Raw genomic sequence first — 23,334 nt, 5'->3', positions numbered from 1 at the left:
CACGTTTTTCATGTGTGACATGTGGCTGAATTAATCATTTCTTTAAAGAGATCTGCTAAAACCAGACTGACTCATTATAATTAAACAAGATCAGCTACAGTGCATTAATGTTCAGTTGCTCTTTTTGCTGTATAAATTGTCAGACTGTGGGCATTTAGCTAGGAACCATCTCTCGAATGAGCTGAATAGAAATGAAATTATCTTCGTTGAAGATGAGTGTATTGTCTGCCACATGAGGATTGCAACAAATGACTCTGAATATTAAAAGAGATAAATGTGCAAATCTGTTGTCTCTAACAGTGTTAGAGAATCTGAATTAGTTTGTGTTTCAGGCCTAAACAGTGTGTGAGAGGTGGAAAGAGGACAGAAAATACATTCAATCTGTCTTTTCTCAGAGCGATACTCATCTGTAGAACCGTAAAAGAATCACATAGAGCATCACAAGCCATATAGTTTAACAGGTCATAGATTTCACACTAGATTTTTACACTAATAGTTCAATATCTGCCCATTTTATGCTCTTACCAGACTGTACAAAATTGATCGTGACTGGCCTGCTGAAGTTCTTTTAAAAAAACAGCCTAGAAATGTGTTTCAAAAGGCAAAATTTGAGATTTTAGTCAATTTTAATACAAGTCAGCAACAGAAAATGGAACCATTAATTGTACCTAAATTCAGGGAAATGATAAATTATAAAAATGTTTAAGTCACAACCACAGCCCTCAGTCTACAATCTGATTGGTAAATAAAAATGTTGTTTCATCCAAGTATGTTGTGAAATCGTGATAAGCTTGATCTGTATGTGAAGATGCACATGAATGTTCTTTTTAAACATTTTGAAATTATTTCTAACACCCTTCATCCTCGTTTTTCTCAGGCATAATGGCTGACAAAGATAAAGAAGTGCCAGTGGTTGAGGAAGAAGATGAGCCAGATCTGAACTACCAGCCTCCAGCTCAGAAGAGCCTGCAGGAGATCCAGGAACTGGACAAAGATGATGAAAGCCTGAACAAGTACAAGCAAACCCTCTTGGGTTCTGGACCTGTTGTGGCAGGTTAGTATACCTAGTCATTTTATATTTACACTTTACATATAGTCCACAAGAGAAAATAATAGTTGAATTTATAAAAATGACCCCATTCAAAAATGTACATACACTTGAATCTTAATACCGTGTTGTTACCTGGGCCCGTATGTATAAAGATGCTCAGAGTCAAATTTTAGTCTTAAGTGTTTCAAAATTCTAAGAGTGACGTAATTTTACTCTTATTTCTAGACTTAAGATAAAGAGTGATTCATAAAAGTTCCTAAGTGTTAAGACTAGGTCTCAGCTCCTAAATTATTTAAGAGAGTTGGAGAGGTCTCCTAACCTAGTTAGGAGTAACACAATGGCAGCAAAAAGGAGAAAACACACACTTTACAATCAACATATGACATATTGGAGTTGTATGATGACATGGAGTTGATAAAATGATACAATCTTGATCATCAAGCATTTTTTAATGTATTTATTTTTGTAATTGACCAAGTAATAAACGTAATAACTTAATCCACTCTACAAATCAATGCTCTAGCTGCAAAAATACGTTTGTTTATTTATTTATTTTCACTGGAAAAGTTGAACAATTGTAAAAATGCAGCAAAGCACTGGTGATGACACAGCAAGCAGGGTCTTAAATATTGTGCCACTAACCTCACCAAACACATCAGTGACCAAAAGTGATGTGTGGAGGGTTTTAATGACCTCACATTTCACTTAAACCATCAAAATATGAGAAAAACACTGATCAGTGTTGCTAACTGCTTTCAATTGAACAGTCACTAAATGTAGCTGATGAGGATGAGGACATAATGGCGAGTTCACTGATCTGTATAATATAAATATATCAGTGGGAGAGTGTTGTAATCTAAATAAGGTTTATCCAAGAAATGTATTTTGTTGCTAGGCCTTTGAGAAAAGTCTCAAAGGGGCAAGGACGTCAACAAATCTAGTGACAAAATCACTGTCAACATTGACATTGAATACAACATAATCAGTTATTAATTTTGTGTTGGTCCTCTCTTGTTTTTGCATGTGTTCATAATTTCTTTGTAGGACAGCATGGCCAAAAATTATGACACGTTGTATTGCATTATTATCAAAAAAATAAAAGTAAAACAATTGACTCCAAGCAAATATGCAATATGCTTACAAAATCAGTAACACTTTTTTTCTCTCTCTTGGCCACAACTAAATGGCAGTTTATTGACTTTCCAACTGACCGTCAAACCATGCTGCAAAACAAGAAACTTTTATGAAGATTGTGGGCTTTCTTTGAGTTCTTGGAGCTGTTCACATCATTGCTCCAACTGTAAATGAGGAGACATGGATTTCAAAGCATCAATAATAATTTGTGATAATTTCCCACAATGCAAAGCATTTTTTTTAAATACACTGAAATATTAAATAGTGTCTTAATTAATTTGATTGTATTGTAGTTCCATCAAATAATTGACTCACATGAGCAGGCTCACTATTGGCTGATTCAGAGGTCAAGGGCGGCCATTTTGTGTTTCAATCATTGTAGTCTTTAATTTACAACACTTAAGTCAGAACTTAAGAATCAGTCTCAAACTTTACTGAAAGTTGCTTTTAGATTCTTTATAAAAGTCTCCTACTCTTAAAAAAGTCCTACTTCTTACTAAGAATTTTTGACACTTAAGTCAAAGTTTAAGACTACTCTTAAGAGCATTTCTTAGAAGTTTCATACATACGGCCCCAGGGCTCATATTCACAAAACATCTTAAGGCTAAAAGTAGCTCATAATTTGCTGATTAAGGAGAAAATCTTTAAAATAATGGGCGTGTCACTCCTAAATTTAGGACTCCTACATTTTTGCACTAAAGCGTTTTAGCGCTAAAACTAGCTCCTAAATCTGAGAAACATTAGGAGTAGTGAGGAGGAAGTCACTAGACCAAATCTCAACTATCCTAAAATGGCTCTTGCTGGCAATCTGCCTCAAAACTTGAACTTTTTAGAAACACTCATTTATTTGCACACATAAGTTTTCCCACGCAACTTTTTTGGTTTTGGAGTTTATCCCAACTCCAGTTTTTCCTTTTATTAGATCCTTGTTTTCATCAACAAGTTGGGCAAGAAGTAACAGCTGTTCTTGCGTCCAGTTTGGTTTTCTTTTAAGTTTGCGTATCTTACTATCAGCCATGATTATTCTATTCTGTTAATAAAAAGGCTGTTTATTTGCATATCAGCTAATTGTTTATGACAAGCACACATGTAAAAGGCTGATAATCAGCTGAACATATACTTGTTTAATTAGTGACACTTTATATCTGCATTTTAAAATCTTTAATTGAATGTGGCAACATTTTTTTTTTACTTTATTTAAATATGGCAACATTATATCGCTCTATAATATTTCTATTAACAAATCTTGGACAGAGACTCCTCCCCTATCAGCCAATCACAGTGTTCATAGTTAGTAAGCATGCTGACGTCACCTATAGCAACGAGGTCAACCCCGCCCTTACTCTTAGCTTAAGATTTCTCTCTATTTCTTAGTAAAAATTTGTCTCAGCAGCTTTGTTAATAGGTTTTAAGAGAAAACTCTTAGCTAAAAACTTTTACTGCTATTTAGGAGAACTCTTAGTGCTAAGATAAAATGTTTTGTGAATACGGGCCTGGATGTCCATTTTCCACAAGTTGGCTTTGGTTACATTTCCTCAATGGTCATGTTAAACAACACCTTTTTACCTTGTCAAAAACAGCTCTATTCTCAGTGACCTGTTTCAGTGCATGCCTCTTTAAATGATAATTAGCTACTACTCACTCTGCCCCTCTCTTCTGTTTTTTTGTGTATTTGGTGGCACATTACCATCAAAAATAAAGCTACTTCACTGTGTCCTCAGTGGCACTGATGTTGGGAGAAAATGAAGACTCTTATGATCACTTTTACATCCAACTACAAAACACCTGCATTGCTTAAGAGACATTGTTGTCGCTACAACTGCTCGAGCGTTGAGAAAATAGCAGACAGTGTAAAACTGGATGAGAGCGAAATATATACAAATATACAAATACGGGGCAGTCCGTCAGCGGCCGTGGGCGGGGCCTGAGCAATATGACATCATACTCATGCATCATACATCATGTAAAAGTGAATTTTGCATCCAATGTACCCTTTAAAATATATTCAAATTGAAAAAAAAAAAATTGCAATAATATTTCACAATATTTTACAGTATTTTCAAATAAATCCAGCCTTGGTAAAAATAAGAGACTTCATTTTTAGTGGATCACAGTCTCACCAAACAACAAAATTAGAATCTTATTGGTATTTGACCCACATTTATAGATGCACACAAATAATAAATGTTTCAAAGAATCTCATTTTCTGAAGACTGCAATGTCTTCATGTTTAAAGCTGTAACTCGGCTCTCCAGGGACGGCTCTCCCTTCTCCTTCTCCTGTCTAGACTGATTCAGCCCCCCTCGGGGGGACTCCAGTCTTGGTTCAAAGCCCCCAAACAATATCCTCTTAACTTCTAGAAAGAATGAGAAGGTGGCTATCACTTAGTCTGAAGAGCACAGCTTTGTTGCTTAGAGAAACATGAAACATGAATTACAATTCCACTCACTGCGTAACGCTGGATAATTTGCATTTGATAGTCTGTCCTGCTGCACAAAGCATTAATTATAAGATCAGTTATTGTATTTCTCGCTCAGTTATTGAGTGAAATAGCTTTGTTTCTTTTCTGTTACCCTTCATGAGGATTTTTTTCTGTGATATTAAGATCAAAGCCCAGCAATCCTAATTTCTTTTACCACAGGGAAAATCCAAATAAACACTTCAAATCCTTTAAGTATGAAATGGAAGGACTTGCTGATACAGTGTTGCTAAAGGCATAAAAGCCAGATTAATTTCCTCTTGGCTCACAGGGGCTTAGAACGTTTGATTTAGATGCAATTTAATTTTCTGTTGAGAATCAATCAACTGTGGTAATTTCTTTCTCTTTTTTTCCATTTAAATGCAACTTGTGTGCCAAGGGTATTTACCTTGTGAGTCCTCTGATTCATTAATGATTCATCTTTGTTTTGTTGGTTATGGCCAGGTTAATAATAGCTTTCATTCAATATGCTGAAATGCAAACGGCAGCTTGTGCTGGTATTTTATAGCGTTTTGTGATTCAGTGTAATGACCGACAGATCTGCTTACAGAGCTGAGATCATGATGACCAGTCTATATTGCTATATTGTGTATGTAAGGAAAATTCTGTTATGATTTACTTACCTCATGTCATTCCAAACCTGTATGTTTAATTTAGGTTTATTTTATCATAATTTTGTCATTTTTAAAAACAAATATTAATCTTTAGTTAAGTGTATTGTTTCATTTTTAGTTTATATTTATTTTCTACTCATTTCAGTTAGTTACAAAGGCTACATTTCAGTATTAATGATCTCTACAGAGGAAAAAATATGGGTCACAAGTCACAAGGGTGAGTAAATGATGACCGATTTTTCATTTTTGGTGAACTAACCCTCTCACTGGGACTGAAAACACTGGAAATATGATGCAGGTTTGTCTTGACGTCCATTAATTTGCCATAAGATTTCCTCAGATATAATAGCCGGATAGTGCCATGGTGATTAGTCATGTTTGGTGCGTGCGGTCCCCGGTGCGCAGTTTTGCGATTGAGCATGCCTGCGGCGGGTAGCGGCACTTGTAGCCATCAGTGGATGATTAACTGTAGTTCCCAGTTTTAAAAGCAGCCCACCCTGCATCAATAACACTGCATCAATGAGACCCGTCCAACAATTTGTTATGTGCAGTTTTACACCGCTAGCTCCCTCTTGGCAGTGCAGAAACAATCATTCAGTGGAACAGTAGAGTTAAACGCCTAATTTAAGCTAGTCACCTGCCCTCCGTGCTTCATGGGACAACTTCTTCAGTGTCTGGAAGTTCACACATCAAACTCTTACTCTCATGTCATTTCCCTGAAGTTTTGGTAGGGGAATAGAGATTTAAATGTCGCTTATTACATCACACAAGGCCATTGTATGCCTTTAGAAGACTTAAAATATAGCATATGAACCACTTTTGTGGTGCTTTTTGGGTAATCTTTTGTCCTTTTTTGGAGCTTGACAGACATAGTCACAATGCACCATTGTTGTACAGGAAAAGATTCAGAAATTCTCCTTTTATTGAAATAATGGCTGAATTGTAGTTTTTTTGGTGAACTGTACCTTTAAGGGGTGTGGCAGCTGCAGCTCTATCACTGTTAAATGTGCTGAGACTGCATGCTGGGGTCACTAACCTGCAGCAGCTCTGTGTCCACCTAAACCCTGACAGGCCCCATCTATTTCTGTAATGGGCGGCGCTCCTATGGAAGCAAGGAACTAGGGAGGGAATACATGGCGGTTCATTAGCAGCACTGACTGACAAGACTTTAAATGCCTCCTTATCTCATAATGAAGGCGATTATGTTTGTGAAAGACACTGTAGCTCTGTTCCATAACCTAGTGAGCTGCATTTTAAAGAGGCGTTGGTGCGTTCCTGACTCAAAGGTTGTTGCAAAGATAGGTAACTTAATTATGATATATACCCCCCCCCCCCACACCCCATTCTAAGGCAACATTGGAGAAAAGGCAATTATAGAATGTATTGCAACAAGTTCAGAGAAATTTTGATCCAGGATGGCAGATAAATGATGAATATTGAATATAATACTGCATAAATATTTAGTTCTGTTCCTAAAAGTATTGATAAAAATAGTTCAGTGTTATTAAAAATGGTTAATATGATTTTTTTGCTGAATTGATTTATGCTTAGAGTATCGTCTTGTTAACTGGTGAAATCCATTTTACCCAATATTTGTGTGTATTTTATGAGTAATTACAGCATTGTTCCGTTAGCTTAGCAACATGCTAAGATTATACTGTTGACATCTAATTTAACAGTATTTGTGTGAAAATCACCAAAATTCGAATGGTTTCCACTCTAAATACCATTACGAACATTACAAACCATCAGCGTTTAACCATTAAAACCATTAAAATATGGTTTCATGTAGTGTGTTTTGGGACATGTTCCATTAGGATTTAGTGGTTTTAACAAGCCACCAATAAAAGGCAACCAATTAGCAGAAGAGACCAATAGGCACCATTACAGTTTACATTAAAACCAGTACAATTCCTATTATAACCAGTAAAGCCATTACAAATTCTTTGGTGGTTTCTATTGTTTTTTTAGCAGGGTAGAGAATTGTTCCGTTAGCTTAGCAACATGCTAACATCATACATAATTTGAAATTAAATTTTCCCAATATTTGTGTATACATTTAGGCCTGTTAGTTCTGTTAGCTTAGCATTAACATGCTAATTTCAGTCTCTTTTCAAAACGGTTTTATCCAATATTTGTGTGTATTTTTCTAATTATATATTTTAATGAATGATTAAATAAACCAAAACCAAATATAAATGTCTTATGACAATGTGTGCCTTCTGGGTTGTTCCATTATCTTAGCAACATGCTAATGTCGATCTATATCAGTTTTACCCAATGTGTGCATATTTCTTGAGTAATTAGAGAATTGTCCTGTAAGCTTAGCAACATGCTAACATCACACAGTTAAAATCATTTTACCCAATATTTGTGTTTTGAGTATTGCTTAGCGACATGCTAACGTCACACTTAATTTATATCAGTTTGATCTAATATTTGTATGTATTTTTAAAATGCTTCTTTATTCATTATTAGACTATCACCTCTTAGCTTAACATCATGCTTAAAGGCACAATATATAACTTTTCGTAGCTAGAGGGTGCATATTCAAAACAAACAAAGAAACAAAGGCGTAGTTTGATGATGCCATGATTGAGTGTGGAATCATGGGAGTTGCTGTCTTCATCCCCACAGCTGATGCAATCCATAGGGACTAGGGCAGAAATCATGTCCATGGATGAGCTAATGTAGTAAAGACTTATTAAGGTGTGTGGAGTATGAAGCAGGGTGGGACAGAAAGTTGTGGAAGCGAAACGAGGACGCTGGAGCGATTGCTAATGCAACACACGGCTCGAAAGCAGCAGAGCTTTTATTATGCCACAGTCGACCGCTTCTGCTTTTTCCGGTCATGCGTATGTAGGAAAAAACAGCACTGTTTTATCATACTAGTAACATTTGAGTGTGTTGGAAGATATGTTACAATGCTCTGTGCGTTCGTCACCTGTCTAAGAAAATGCATAACATATTCAAGTGTCTTATGGGTTTCTATGTTATCTACAAAACAAAACCAGAAAACTGAAGATGTATGATGACATTGGCAGGCGACACAATGGCATGGTCCATTTCACTAGTCAAAATTTCTTATTTCTCTGGATTTAAACATTCTTCGAAACATTTGGTAATGTATGGCGCTTTTCCACTACACAGTACCAGCTCGCCTCGGCTCGACTCGACTCGGCTCTGTTTGGTTTTCCACTGTGTAAAAGTTGTACCTGTACCGGCTTCCAGGTACTTTTTTTCGTACCACCTCCGGCGAGGTTCCAGGCGAGCTGAGGCGATACTAAATGTGACGTGAAAACACAGCAGACTGCTGATTGGTCAGAGAGAATCGTCACTATTCACTGCGTCATCATTGCACGCGCCAGCAATAGTATCCAGAATAACCCCACCATTTTTAAAAAGTTTGGCCAGAGATTGCGTGACATATCCAATCCATTACATATTATGACAACTCAGAAGAATACGCCGTGGTCAAACGAGGAGGTGCAGACAGCGGGTGTGTGTCGCGTAGAATATTACGTCACGGCAGTTTCCTGCAGCGTCGCTATATGACAAACCAGGTACTATTGTAGAGGTACAGGTACAACTTTTACACAGTGGAAAACCAAACAGAGCCGAGTCGAGTCGAGCCGAGGCGAGCTGGTACTGTGTAGTGGAAAAGCGCCATAAGTACACAAGTCAGCAAAATATATAACACTGTTCTAGTGGTTTTATAAAAAAAACTTACATATTCTGCCTTTAAGTATCAATTATAGATCATGTTTCCTGTGAGAAACTTTATGTGGTGTGCTTTGTATGTAGAGTGTTCTAATTCTATCAATGAGCATTTGAATGCTAGGTTGGCTGCAGGAATTAAGTCAGCTCACTTGGTTTTGGAAGCTTTTCATATCGATGACAGATAAAACAAAGGAAATGAGTGAATTGTATGGCTGGAGAGAGCTGCCCTTTCACAAACCTGAATTGATGACGTTCATGCGCACATATCTGAGATGATTAATGTGTCTTATTTACACACTGACTGGTCATTTGGTTGCAGGTGCACATGAAGGCCCTGTTCCCCCCCTCCCCATTTTCACTCAGTTTAGTCTAGTGTTAGTATCTTCCCTCTGGTCTTTGACACATGATGAATGTGTGGATGAAGTGACTCAGAGGATTGACTGGGCCAGTAATGCTGGATAGACAGGATCCGCAAGAATGGGCAGATTCTGGTGTTTTCCTCAGCCAGACTTGCAGTGCTACTGACAAGAATGAAAACTCAAATTGTGCGGAAGATGTGTGCTATTATTTTTCTAAGTGATCAGACTTACAGTTTATACCTGATGAACAAGAAAATGGGCAAGAAAATAATGCAGACTCACAATGAAGGAGAATCCTGAGTCATGTCTAAAGCTCAGAATATCTTTCAGATAATATACAACAATGATACTCTTTCACTCTTTTTTTATTCCCCAAAAACCTAAACAGTCTCACTTATCAAGCCATTTGGATTTTCTGAGGAGTATGACGTCATACTGCTCTGGCCCCACCCACGACATGTCCCATTTTAGCAAATTTCAGCCCTCAGCTAGTTGTACGCTGTCTGCCATTTTCTCCTCGCTTGAGCAGCTGTAGCAACAACAATGTCTTGTAAGCAATGCTGGTGTTTTGTGGTTGGATGTACAAATGGACATAAGAATTTTAATTTTCTCCTGACATCAGAGCCACTGAGGATGCACCTGCCACCAAATGCCCAAAAAAAAAAAAAAAAAACAGAAGAGAGGGGCGGGGCGAGCAGTAGCTCATTATCATTTGAAGAGCCATGCACTGAAACAGGTCGCTTTAAACAGAGCTGTTTTTGACAAAGTAAAATAGGTGTTTTTTTACATGACCATTGAGTAATTTTAACCAAAGTATTTTGCAGACATTCCATGAAAACCCTAAAGAACGAACCATACCGACTTGTGGAAAACGACCATCTGATGTCCCCTTTAACAACCCAATACAACTGTTATTTAACCAGAAGATCACCTTGCTCTAAAAGAGATGCGACTGCACTACATACTGACAATATGACGCCTGATAAATGCCTGCAGTAATACTGTTGAAATCAACATGCTAATATAAAATCACATTAATTCTACACGGAAAAAAGGCTGTTCTGATGAACAAGTGGGTTTATCGCAGTGCAGGTAGTTTAGGTATGATTTAATAATAAATGTAGAGGAGGACTTTGTTCTGTTTCTCATCTGTTTTATTCATTGCATTGCAGATCCCACCATTCCTAATGTTCAAGTGACCCGACTCACTCTGATGTGTGACCAGGCCCCTGGACCCATCACCATGGACCTGACAGGTGAGTCTCTTGAAAACAATTATTCAGCAAGTGGTTTAAAATTCACACATATTCCAGTTCACTTAAAATAAGAGCTGTCAATCAATTTTTAAATATAATTAACTGAATTATTCAGAATAATCAGATATACAAATACTGATTGTGACAGCCTTAATGTTTTAATACATTATTTGTGCACTATATTTTATATTTACTGTATGTATGTATATATGTGTGTGTGTGTGTGTGTGTGTGTGTGTGTGTGTGTGTGTGTGTGTGTATATATATATATATATATATATATATATATATATATATATATATTTATTATTTTTTTTATATAAATTGTACTAGTACTACCCTGACCAGTGTTATTAATTTTATTATTACTATGTTACTTTTGCATTTTTAGTTTTTATTTTAATTTTAATTAATATTTTAGTAAATTTGCTATGTGATTTTATCATTTTTATTAGTTTTCAGTGTTTTTTTCCGAAATATTTATTTATAGCTTTAATTGATTTTTACTTCAGCTTAGTTTTAGTAATTTTAGTACAACCTATTTTATTTCAGTTAGTTGCCAAGGCACAATTTCTGTTTAATTATTTAGATTAATCAGATACAAATGCTGTGACAGTTCCTTAAATGGCATTGTTGTATGTGTTTTATTTTAATACAGTATTTTTTATTATTTTGCGCACAATATATTTTCATTTTTCATTTTAATTTCAGTTCATGTTTTTGTACATTTGTTATCTGATTTTGTCCAGTTCTATTATTTTTTGGTATTTTTTAGAAATATTTATATATAATTTAATAGATTTTTTATTTCAGTTTAGTTTTAGTACTTTTAGTACTTATTTTATTTAATTACGTTTCCAACGCAACATTTTTCATTTTACCTTGAAATTAAGAATTAAAGTTTTTTTTCCATCTAATATGTACATTTTAAATGTGATCCTGGACCACAAAACCAGTCATAAGGGTCTTTTTTTTTTTAAATTGAGTTTTATACATCATCTAAAAGTTCAATAAATAAGCCAATGATGTGTGGTTTGTTAGAATAGGACAAAATTTGGCCGAGATACAACTAAATGAAAATCTGGGATCTGATGATGCTAAAAATCTAAATATTGAGAAAACCACCTTTAAAGTTGTATAAATTAAGTTCTTATCAGTGTATATTACTAATCAAAAAAATAAGTTTTGATGTATTTATGATAGGAAATTTACAAAATATCTTCATGGAACATGATCTTTATTTAATATCCTATAAATTTTGACCAAAACAATGTATTGTTGACTATTGCTACAAATATACCCTTGCTACTTAAGACTGGTTTTGTGGTCCAGGGTCACACATATGTATATTTAGCTTTAATTGATTTTTATTTCAATTTAGTTTTAGTAATTTTAGTACTTTAGTACAGCTTATTTTATTTCAGTTGCCATATCCATATTAGTTGCCATATCCATGTATATTTTATTTTATTTAAGCTTTATATCAATTAATGAAATCAAATTAGAGTGATTTTTAATAGTTTAGTTTAAGTTAACAATAACTACACTGACATTGACAGCCCTATTTTAAATCAATAGCATCCAATTTGCATTTTTTGCACGATTAGTATTCGTAGGATAATAGTCGTGTGGGCTGAGGTAAGTGGGTTGAATCTGCGGTCTCTATTGTCCACACAAAGGCTTCTGGTCAGGAGCTGGAAGGGCATGTGCTTAGTTGAAACTATTGACAGAGGCTCAGCAGCTCTGCACTGCATTCTAATGCCTTCAGAGGGATGATGTCATTCCTTCCACTGCCAGCCAATATCATGCAAGCAGGCAGGAGATGAAGATCTGCAACACAAATCAACGTTCACTGCTCTATGTAAGCACGTACCCGCCTGGATACACTGGAGGGGACTGTCGGGTCTTTTGACGGTCAGAGCAGGTTTCTGCCGCCCTCCTTTGCCCTCGGCCGGTTCAACAGTGTATTTCTCTCTTTAACAACGGGAACACGGCAAAAGGGCACCTGGTTGCTAGGCAATAGGATGATTCTGGGCTGTTTAAGTCAGAGCTTTAAAGTAAGAAGACCTTTTCAGATATAAAATCTGCAACATTCACAGTGTAAAAAAACTATGCACCAGCAGGGTTTCCTCTTTTAGAACAAAACCAGAAGTGACTCTGCGGTTTGAGTTGGTACAGGAAGGCGTTGCCCTTCTAACATAGAGCACATTGTTGCGCTTTTGTGTGTGCACTTCCTGTTTAGCAACTTTTATTCTTAAATTACCTCGGTCCTGACAGAAGGGGAACAAAACACGGTTTATTTCTTTATGGCTGGATCAATGATTAATTTAGTTAACCATGTAAGACAGTTTTTCAATAAAATCCACATACATACACTACCTTTTTTTTTTTTGCAAGAAATTGATGAATGTTAGAATCTTCCTTCTAAAGCGTAAAAAGTATTACTTCAAAAGTTTGAATGGTGGTGTACTGTATAATAAATGTTTTTTAAGTACAGGTTTTTACACTGAAATTCTGTGCTGCAACTGTAAAGGATTAGTTAACTTCCAGAATAGAAATTTCCTGATAATTTGTTCACCACCATGTCATCCACGATGTTAATGTCTTTCTTTTTTCAGTCAGAAAGAAATTTTTGAGGAAAACATTTAAGGATTTGTCTCCATATAGTGGACTTCAGTGGGGATTAACGGGTTGAAGGTCCAAAATGGCAGTTTCAGTGCAGTATCAAAGTGCTCTACACGATCACAGCCAAGGTCTTTTCTAGCGAAACCATTTGCCATTTTCTTAAAAATGGCTTGTCTTGCACTAGCTTGACTTCATGCATTACGCATTCATTAGAAAAGGTCATGCATGGCCAGGGCTTGACATTAACTTTTCTGCTCACCAGCCACTGTGGCTAGTGGTTCTGCAAAATTACTAGCCACTCAGAATTTTCCCTGGCCACAATTTTGTTGTTGGGAAATTACTAACATTCATTTAAATAGATTTACAGGTCTTTTTTTGCTATTTAAAGGGCATTTTTTCCCTAACCATATTAAATGTATGCGGCTTTCATGTCAAATACTTATATTTTATTAATTTCCCTTAATTTAATAAGACACTATAGGCTGTTGCCAAACAAATGAAATCAGTATTAACCAAACCAATCTTTCCACTGCAGAAGAAACAGAAGCTGCTAATGTGGCATTTAGATACGCGTTTAATGAAGCTTAAATGTAGCATGAAAGCATTTACATTGCATAACTGCAACAGTTTAAATAATGTTATGACCTAAAATATGAAATGTTTGGGAAAAATGCAATAATAAGCTACTTTTAAATATGAAAGTAAACCGCCAGTAGGTGGCAGCAAGTAACTCAGGAATGAATGAGTCATTGAGTCATGCTTTCAAACAATTCGTTCAGAAGTGCCACTAAATGAACCACTGAATCATTGACTCAGGAATCATTCAGTAACGAAACACCGCTGTATGTTGGTCAGAGATGTGTGAGTGTTCTGCTGTGATCTTTGCTTTGAAGTATTTTCGTTGACCAAATCGAGCAAAAAAGTCAACACAGACAATAGTGTACTAAAGTGTAAATTAACAAAAAACTTCTGCATAAAATCAATGTCAGATTTACAGTTGTGGTTTTCAGGGAAAACTGCACTCTTGGGCGTGTCATATTTCTTAACTAGGCTGTATGTTATAAATATAAAAACTACATTTTTTACCACTGTATGTTTCTTCTGTGTGCAGTTGTGTAGCATTTGTGTTGATTTCTCCAGGAGATTGTCTCACACACAGACAGGCTGTGCAATCCTCAACTGGTGTGACCTAGTTAATGTCATTATCATTTGCCATTTACACTAAACGTAATAAAATAGGAATCATTCTCACCGAAATTTCAGTGCTTCCCTAATTAGATGTTTTAATCAGATTAATTCTCTTTCACTTGCCCCTTCAAAAAATCTGCTTGTCCTAGACAAGTGTCAATGCTGAGCTCTGTTATAAAATTCACTCCCAAAAAGTGGGAGTGACCTTGTTACCTGCCACTGCTGTAATTAGGGCTGGGCGATTAATCGAAAAAGTAATCGAAATCGACATTCAGAACCTATAATCGATCAAATTTTTCCAGGTCAATTATTTCAATTACTTTCCCTTTAAAAACATTACTGCGTGTGGAGTCAGGTGACCCCGCTCCGTTACGTTACGTTATTCCTCCGACATGTCGATGGAGAGCTTAAGCAGTATTTATACAGTAAAAAGTATTTACAGGATATACAAGAGTAATTTTATTTAGAAGAGATACTGCTTATTTTCTACTTTTAATATTTATTATTATTTTATAAATAATTAATTTTTTCCAAAAGTGAAAGTTATTTATTTTCACTAATTTAAGAAAAATGTGACTTTTCGTTTTAAGCAATGTGTGCTTTAATTTCAGTTGTTCAACACTGATGTTCAACAAATAATCATAGATAGTAGATAGTGTGTGCACCCTTCTTTCAAAAATCTCACTTGTAATATGTGAGCATATTTACTGTACAAAACTTGTCAGTGAACTATGAGGGAAAAAAAATAAATATTATTTAAATATAATTAAATATAATTTTATTAATGAATAAAATAATCGTTCATTAATCGTAATCGGGTTAAAATGTTCAATTAATCAAGGTTTTGATTTTAGGCCAAATCGCCCAGCCCTAGCTGGAATCCACATGCATTTGGTGGAAGTACCAACCCAGTGTTTACAAAGCGAACATGCAAAGAAAGTCAAATGCCCTTTAGAAAATACGGTAAAACAACGTCGGACGATTTTGAAGTTGGAGGAATTTACCAAATTTTTTAACCGAAATACACAAAGAACTAACCACGCGTGACCTTTCCAAAGTGATTAGGTAATGCGTGAAGTCATAGACATGCATTGCAGAGCTAGTGCAAGATGAGCATTTGTGGTTAAAAAGTATTTACATTTTTATTTTTTTTAGGAAATGACCGATCGCTTCATTAGATAAGACTCTTATTCCTCGAGTGGGATCGTGTAGAGCCTTTTGAAGCTGCACTGAAACTGCAGTTCACACCTTCAATCTGCTGATCCCCATTTAAGTCCACTATATGGAGAGAAATCCTCCTCAAAAACCTCAAATTCTTTTCGACTGAAGAAAGACATAAACATGTTGGATGACATTGGGGTGAGCAAATTATTAGAGTTTTTTTATTCTGGAAGTGAACTAATCCTTCAATCTATACATATCCACCCTTTTCTTCAATGTGGAAGTAAGACAATGGGTGAGACTTCCGGTATATTAGCCGCTGTAGGGAAATAACAAGAAGACAAACAACGTGCAGTAAACGGTTAAACTGTTTGCTCTACAAACCAGTGAGCCTGTAATTAAATAGCTAGCTTGGATGAGACCAGAAGCTAGACACATAAAATTTACAAACGGTGGATGGAATAAACACTTTTCACTGTACTAGAAACTGCAGACAAACAGCATAAAATCTTGCTTCATATAGTCTGAGCAGTAAGCAGGAGTACATTAGCAATCTGTGATCCAGGAACGCAGATGTGCCTGAGTCCCGCTGTAAGTGACAGCCGAGCGTGGCACCTCACGGTGGGACGTCCACTGGGATGGAACCCTCTAACCAGACTTAGCTTTTGATGGATGTGGCTGGGCTGACACGCGGTGGAGGGAAAAGACTGTGACAGTTAGTGGTGGATAAAGGTGGGGAGCAGAACCTGACTACACTCCAGGCTCGAAAAGCACTCAGCATGACAGCAGAAGTTCTGCTCTGCTGACGTTCAGATTAGAGCAGCGGGAAGCCAGACCTTATCACGGCGCTCTTAATTGAATTCGAATAGTGAGTCCACATCTGAGCAGTTGAATATTTTACGGAGAGAAATGAAGCACAGAGGATGCACTCTTAAAGGAATAGTTCACCCCAAAAAATGTACATTTGCTGAAAATGTACTCACCCTCAGGTCTTCCAAGTTTGTTTCTTCATCGGAACAGATTTGGAGAAATTTTGCATTATCATTTGCTCGCCAGTGAATCCTCTGCAGTGAAAGGGTACCGCCAGAAAGAGTCCAAACAGCTGATAAAAACATCAATAATCCACAAGTAATCCACTCGACTCCAGTCCATCAATTAATGTCTTGTAAAGCGAAAAGCTGAGTGTTTGAAAGAAACAAATCCATCATTAAGCCATTTAAACTTTAAAACTTTGCTTATGGTCAAAATATTAGTCCGTAATCCACAAAAAGTTTCTCTTTTCTGAATAACCATCCCCTGTTGTCATCTCACATCAAGTTTTTCAACCAGAAGCAATGGTTTTGAAATTAAAAATGTCTTCATGCATTACAAACATACAACTTTTCACTTCCCACGATATTAATTGATGGACTGGAGTGATGTGGATTACTTGTGGATTATTGTGATGTTTTTATGAGATGTTTGGACTCTCATTCTGATGGCACCCATTCACTGCAGAGTATCCACTATTCCTGTAAACCTGTTGGCTTTTTATCTAGTCTGCTTTATTAAATATTGGGGCATTACATAAGCTTTTCTTAGCAAATTTCAATCAATGAGCTATTTGGCAGTTAAACCATTGTCAATTCAACCTTCCTTTCCATTTAAATGGATGCAGAAGGATTGATTTAGAAATTCAAAACTGTTTTGTCCTTTCTTGGCGATGCAGGAAACATATCTTTTAGTAAAGTGAGATTCAGTGAGTTTATGTTGATGGTGATGAGGTGTCTGTGTTGAGCGCTGCAGCAGTGGGAGTGAGGGTGGAACGGGGCGCTCGCATTCTCACCTCGTGCCAGATTGCAGCTCCTCCAGACTGCTAGAGCCTCCGCTGGGATCTTCCTTATTATCCATCTCCATCTAGGCTCTCTCACTGCTGTGTGGGAGTCATACAAACGGCATACCAACTACAACTTCAGCAAGCGGTCTTCGTGACGCACCAGCACTCCTGAATCTTCAGGCACGGGGGGGAGAATAAACACAAATCTTCTTTATGAACTTCTCCCTCACAGTTAGTTGTTTGCAAGTTGGAATGAAGAAAACTCCTCTGAAAATAGCTTTAGGTGTATGCAAATTGTTCAGAAATACACTACTAGTCAAAAGTTTTTGAACAGTAAGCTTTTTAATGTTTTTTTTTTTTAAAGAAGTCTCTTCTGCTTACCAAGCCTGCATTTATTTGAGTCAAAGCACAGCAAAAACAGTACAATTTTGAAATATTTTTACTATTTAAAATAACTGCTTTCTATTTGAATATATTTTAAAATGTTATTTCAAATCTGAATTTTTAGCATCATTACTTCAGTCACGTGATCCTTCAAAAATCATTCTAATATTTGATTTGCTGCGCAAAAACATTTATTATTATTATGTTAAAAACAGCTGAGTAGTTTTTTTTTTCAGGTTTCTTTGATGAAGAGAAAGTTCAGAAGAACAGCATTTATCTGAAATAGAAATCTTTTGTAACATAAGAATGTCTTTATCATAACTTTATCAATTTAAAGCATCCTTGCTAAATAAAAGTATTGATTTCTATAATTACTTTAAAAAAATATATACTGACTCCAAGCTTTTGAATGGTATCGTGTATAATGTTACAAAAGCTTTTTGTTTCACCTAAATGCTGATCTTTGGATTTTTCTATTCATCAAAGAATCCAAAAACAATGTACTCAACTGTTTTAAATATTGATAATAATAATAATAATAAAATGTTTCTTGAGCAGTAAATCAACATATAAGAATGATTTCTGAAGGATCACGTGACACTAAAGAGTGGAGTAATGATTTAAAATTTAGATTTGATCACTGGAATAAATTACCTTTCAAAATATATTCAAATAGAAAGCAGTTATTTTGAAAATACAAACATTACATTTCAAATGTTTGTGGTCAGTAATTTTTTGGAGGAATTTAATTTTTATTCAGATTAATCGATTTGAAAGCGTATATAAAGCTTTCAAGATGATTCAATGTGATGTTCACATTTATTTAAGATTTAAATTATATAAATACATATTAGATATATTTCTTTCTTTAAGATATATTTCTTTCTTTATATATATATATATATATATATATATATATATATATATATATATATATATTAGTGGTGGGCCGTTATCGGCGTTAACGTGCTGCGTTAACGTTAAACTCTTATCGCGCGATAAAAAAAATATCGCCGTTAATCTATTCTCAAATTTGGGTTGGGAGCTGGGTCTAAACTACGCAAGCTATGATGACTTTCACCTTGATAGTTTAACGCGGATGTATACCGAAGACTGTAGAATATGGTGAGGTCGCGCGTTTAAGTCTCCTCCGCCAAAAAACTAGACGCATACTGAAACACACGTGACGCTCCCGGTAATTTTTGGCATTTTCATCTCACATGAACAGATAAACTCAATCTCCCAAACTGCTGTGAGTGTCACTTTTACCGTTTCATTTGAGAAAACGTACTCGGTTACTTTCGTAACCTCGGTTCCCTGAGATACGGGAACGAGTACTGCGTCGTTAAGACGCTTATGGGAAAAAGCTCCTTTTTCTCCTGAGACTGAAGTATTTCAATAACGCAGTGAAACTGCACGACCATTGGTTTGTGCAGTGAGATGAAAACAAACCAATGGCTCGGCAGCGGAGCTGCACGAGCCTGTGGCAATGATTCGCGCCCGAACGCGCCAAAAGGGGCGGAGAATTCGGCTATATAAGCGTGCATTTTGCCACAGGATCTCAGGTTCTTCGACTGAAGCGATGACTGAGTCGTGCAGCTACTTAGCAACGGCAAGCAACGCAGTACTCGTTCCCGTATCTCAGGGAACCGAGGTTACGAAAGTAACCGAGTACGTTCCCTGTCGATACTACACTCGTACTGCGTCGTTAAGACGCTTATGGGGAACCAGTACAATCCCGCCGTTGCTAAGGTAGAGGAACGACTGTATGGCCCTAGCACAGGATGGGCTAGTAGGAGCCAATTTGCTCAATAGGATAACCTAATGAACATTCCGTTCCAAGGAAAAACGATACACTTGGAAACTCCCAGAGGCCAAGTGCATGCATAGCAATACTGGTAACAGAATTCCTCATGCAGAAAGGACCCTAGTCTGCAAGACAGGGACATCTAGATTATAAAACCTAGCAAATGTGGACGGTGAGGCCCAGCCTGCCGCCGCACATATTTCTGCAATGGATACTCCGCTGGACCGGGCCCATGACGAGGCGACGCCTCTAGTCGAATGGGCTCTTACCCCCATGGGACATGGCAGACCCAAAGAAGAGTAAGCCAGCATTATAGCTTCCACTATCCACTTGGATAGTCTATGTTTTGTGACCGATAACCCTTTGTTGCGGCCTCCAAAACACACAAAGAGCTGTTCTGACTTCCTAAAAGAAGCCGAACGCTCCAAATAACACCTCAATGCTCTCACGGGGCAGAGGGGATTAAAGCCTTGGTCTTGCTCCGAGGGGGGAAGTGCCAAGAGAGAGATAACCTGGTCTCTAAACGGTGTTGAGAGACTCTTAGGTACATAGCCGCATCTCGGCTTCAGGATGACTTTAGAGTCATTTGGCCCGAATTCTAGGCATACAGGATTTATGGATAGAGCCTGTAGGTCGCCCATACGCTTGACTGATGCCAATGCTAGTAGCAGGGCAGTTTTTAGCGTTAGAGGTCGAAGGTCAACAGACTGCAGCGGCTCAAATGGAGGGCTCTTCAGAGCTCTCAGCACTGTGGGTAGGTCCCAAGTAGGAACTGTGACGGGGCGAGGAGGGTTGAGCCTTCTCGACCCCTTCAGAAAGCGAACGATCAGATCGTTCTTTCCCACAGACTGACCGTCCATAGGGACATGAAATGCCGCTATGGCCGCCACATAAACCCTGAGCGTGGAGGGAGAGCGTCCCTTGTCCAACAGCTCCTGAAGAAATGACAAAATCAATGATATGTCACACAAACTCGGGTCTGCACCGTGGGTGGAACACCAGGCGGAAAAGACAGACCACTTGAGTCCATAGAGTCGCCTGGTAGATGGTGCTCTGGCCTCAGAAATAGTATTTAAAACGGTCTCGGGGAGATCTAAAGGCTCCCGTCGAGAGACCAGACGTGCAGCGCCCACAGTTCCGGTTGGGGGTGCCAAAGCGTTTTGTTCGCCTGCGTTAAGAGATCTCGTCTCAACGGAACAGGCCACGGTGCTGATGACAGCAGCCGGTGGAGATCTGGGAACCAATGTTGGTTCTGCCAGAAGGGGGCCACTAGCAGGATTTTGAGTCTCTGTTCCCTGACCCGCCTGACTACGTGTGGTATCAGGGCGATCGGGGGAAAAGCATATAACAGGAGATTGGGCCAGTCGTGGGCCAATGCATCCTGCTCCTTTGAAAAATAAATTGGGCAGTGACAATTGTCTTTTGAGGCGAACAGGTCTACCTGAGCCTTGCCAAAGACTGCCCATATTTCCTGAATCGTCTGGGGATGAAGCATCTATTCGTCTGAGGAGACGTTGCTCCGAGACAGCATGTCTGCTCCTTGATTCAGCCTGCCAGGCACATGAGTTGCTCTGAGCGAGCGAAAGTTGAGCTGAGCCCATCGCAAGAGACGTTCCACTAATGTGAAAAGGCGTCTCGACGAAAGACCTCCCTGGTGATTTATGTACGACACCACCGTCATGTTGTCCGAGCGGACTAAGACGTGGTGTCCCTTTAAGACTGGCAGAAGTGTATGGAGGCCTAAACACACTGCTAGCATTTCTAGGCAGTTGATGTGAAGGCGTTTTTCGGCTTCTGACCACTGGCCGAATGCCGGCTGGCCATCGCACAGAGCTCCCCAACCTGAGTTGGACGCATCTGTCGAGACCATCTTCCTTCTGCACGCCATGTCCAGGGGAACGCCCTGTTCCATCCAAGAAAAATTCTTCCAAGGAGTCAGCGCTGTGACACAGGTCTGATCTACCTTGATGCGCAGGCGTCCTAGACACCAGGCCTGAGGCGGAACTTTCGGTTTCAACCAGTACTGCAGAGGGCGCATTTGGAGTAGGCCCAGCTGGAGTACTGGAGATGCTGAAGCCATAAGACCCAGCATCTTCTGAAAAGCTTTGAGAGGGCGAAGGGCTTCGATTTTGAAGGAGGCCGCGAGCTTTCGGATGGCTTGAGCTCGCTGCGGCGCAACCATTGCCTTCATTTGAATGGAGTCGAAAACTGCTCCCAGGAACGTAATACGTTGGCTGGGAGACAGAGTGCTCTTGGCAAAATTGACCCTGAGTCCTAGGCATTGCAAGTGGCTGAGGATCACGGATCTGTGATGTATTAGCTCGTTCTCTGACTGGGCCAGGATGAGCCAGTCGTCGAGGTAGTTCAAGACGCGGATTCCCTTCTGCCTCAGGGGGGAAAGAGCCGCGTCCATGCACTTCGTAAATGTGCGAGGAGCTAGAGACAGTCCGAACGGAAGGACTGTATATTGATAGGCCGCTCCCTCGAAGGCAAATCTCAAGAATTGCCTGTGGTGGGGGGCAATCTGGATGTGAAAGTATGCATCTTTCAGATCCAGCGAGCAAAACCAGTCCTTTGTGCGTATGTGCGAAAGGATCTGTTTTAGCGTGAGCATTTTGAATGGCCGTCTCATGAGGGCGCAATTCAAACGCCTGAGGTCGAGGATGGGCCTCAGACCGCCATCCTTTTTTGGGACGAGGAAGTAGCGGCTGTAAAAGCCTGACTCGCTCTGTGCTGGGGGAACCGTTTCCACGGCACCTTTTGCCAGCAGATTCCTCACCTCTGTACGCAAAACCTCTATGTTTTTGCTGTGAACTGAGGTGGAGACCACTCCGCGAAAGCGGGGTGGTCTTCGAGCGAACTGCAGTGTATAACCTCGTTCTATTATGCCCATAACCCATTTCGACACCCCGGGGATGGCTTTCCAAGCCTCGGCCCGTGTGCTGAGGGGTTGCATTGGTTTGAGCGGTTGGGTGCCGCTTAACAACTCTGGAAGAGGAAATTTGCTCTCTTTTTGAAAATGTTTGTTTTTTATTTTTTCCGCTATCACAGCGGTAAGCTGTAAGGGCGCTGACAGAAAGGGCCCGTGAGTTACAGCCAGTTTGTTTGGAAACATGCAGCGCTCTGAACCCGGAACAGAACGGGGTGTTTGGAGGCTGAAGAGAGACATCTTGGGGGCTGGTCCGGCTCTGGCGAGACTTGACCCCTTCCTCTTCCTGTTTTTTAAATCAGGAAGACGCTGGAGGCGCCTGGTCCAACACGACCTTGGGTCGGGGTCCCTGACGTCTAGGGAAAGGGTAGCGTCTGGCCGAGCGGGAGCGATGACGTGGCTCCACCTGGGGGGCTGGCTGAGCAGCTGGCGGGGCGGTCTTTGCAGGCTGCTGAGTCGGCGCCGGTTTGGGGCGACTAGGAGCCGTTGCAGAGCTTGTGCGCTTTGGCAGGAAGTGTCGCATAGCCTGGGACGACTTCTGAGCGGCGGTGAAGCGCTCCGCAAACCCCTCTACTGCTGGGCCGAACAGACCGGTAGGAGAGATGGGGGAGTCAAGGAAGGCGACCTTGTCAGCGTCCTTGATCTCCGTTAGGTTTAGCCACAGGTGGCGCTCCAGCACCACCAAGCTGGCCATCGATCTGCCAATCGCCTGTGCCGTCATCTTAGTAGCACGCAATGCCAGGTCGGTCGCGCTGCGTAGTTCACGGAACGCAGCGTCGTCCATGCCAGCCTCATCCATACTGCGGAGGAG

General features: G+C 39.1%; 1 protein-coding gene across 2 annotated transcripts in view; it reads left to right on the top strand.

Annotated features, from left to right (window-relative positions):
• arhgdig (Rho GDP dissociation inhibitor (GDI) gamma) overlaps window positions 1-23,334 on the top strand; it is a 53,092-nt gene that overhangs the window by 19,168 nt on the left and 10,590 nt on the right. For both annotated transcript variants that reach the window (XM_073833183.1, XM_073833182.1), the window contains exons 2-3: window positions 878-1,054; window positions 10,530-10,613. In XM_073833183.1, coding sequence (XP_073689284.1) covers window positions 883-1,054; window positions 10,530-10,613 — 256 coding nt within the window. In that variant the 5' untranslated portion in view covers window positions 878-882. The remainder of the gene's footprint in view (window positions 1-877; window positions 1,055-10,529; window positions 10,614-23,334) is intronic.

Source organism: Garra rufa, chromosome 1 (genome assembly GCF_049309525.1).
Source record: "Garra rufa chromosome 1, GarRuf1.0, whole genome shotgun sequence".
In the NCBI taxonomy this organism is placed as follows: Eukaryota; Metazoa; Chordata; class Actinopteri; order Cypriniformes; family Cyprinidae; genus Garra; species Garra rufa.
This window is presented reverse-complemented; position numbering and strand designations above follow the sequence as displayed.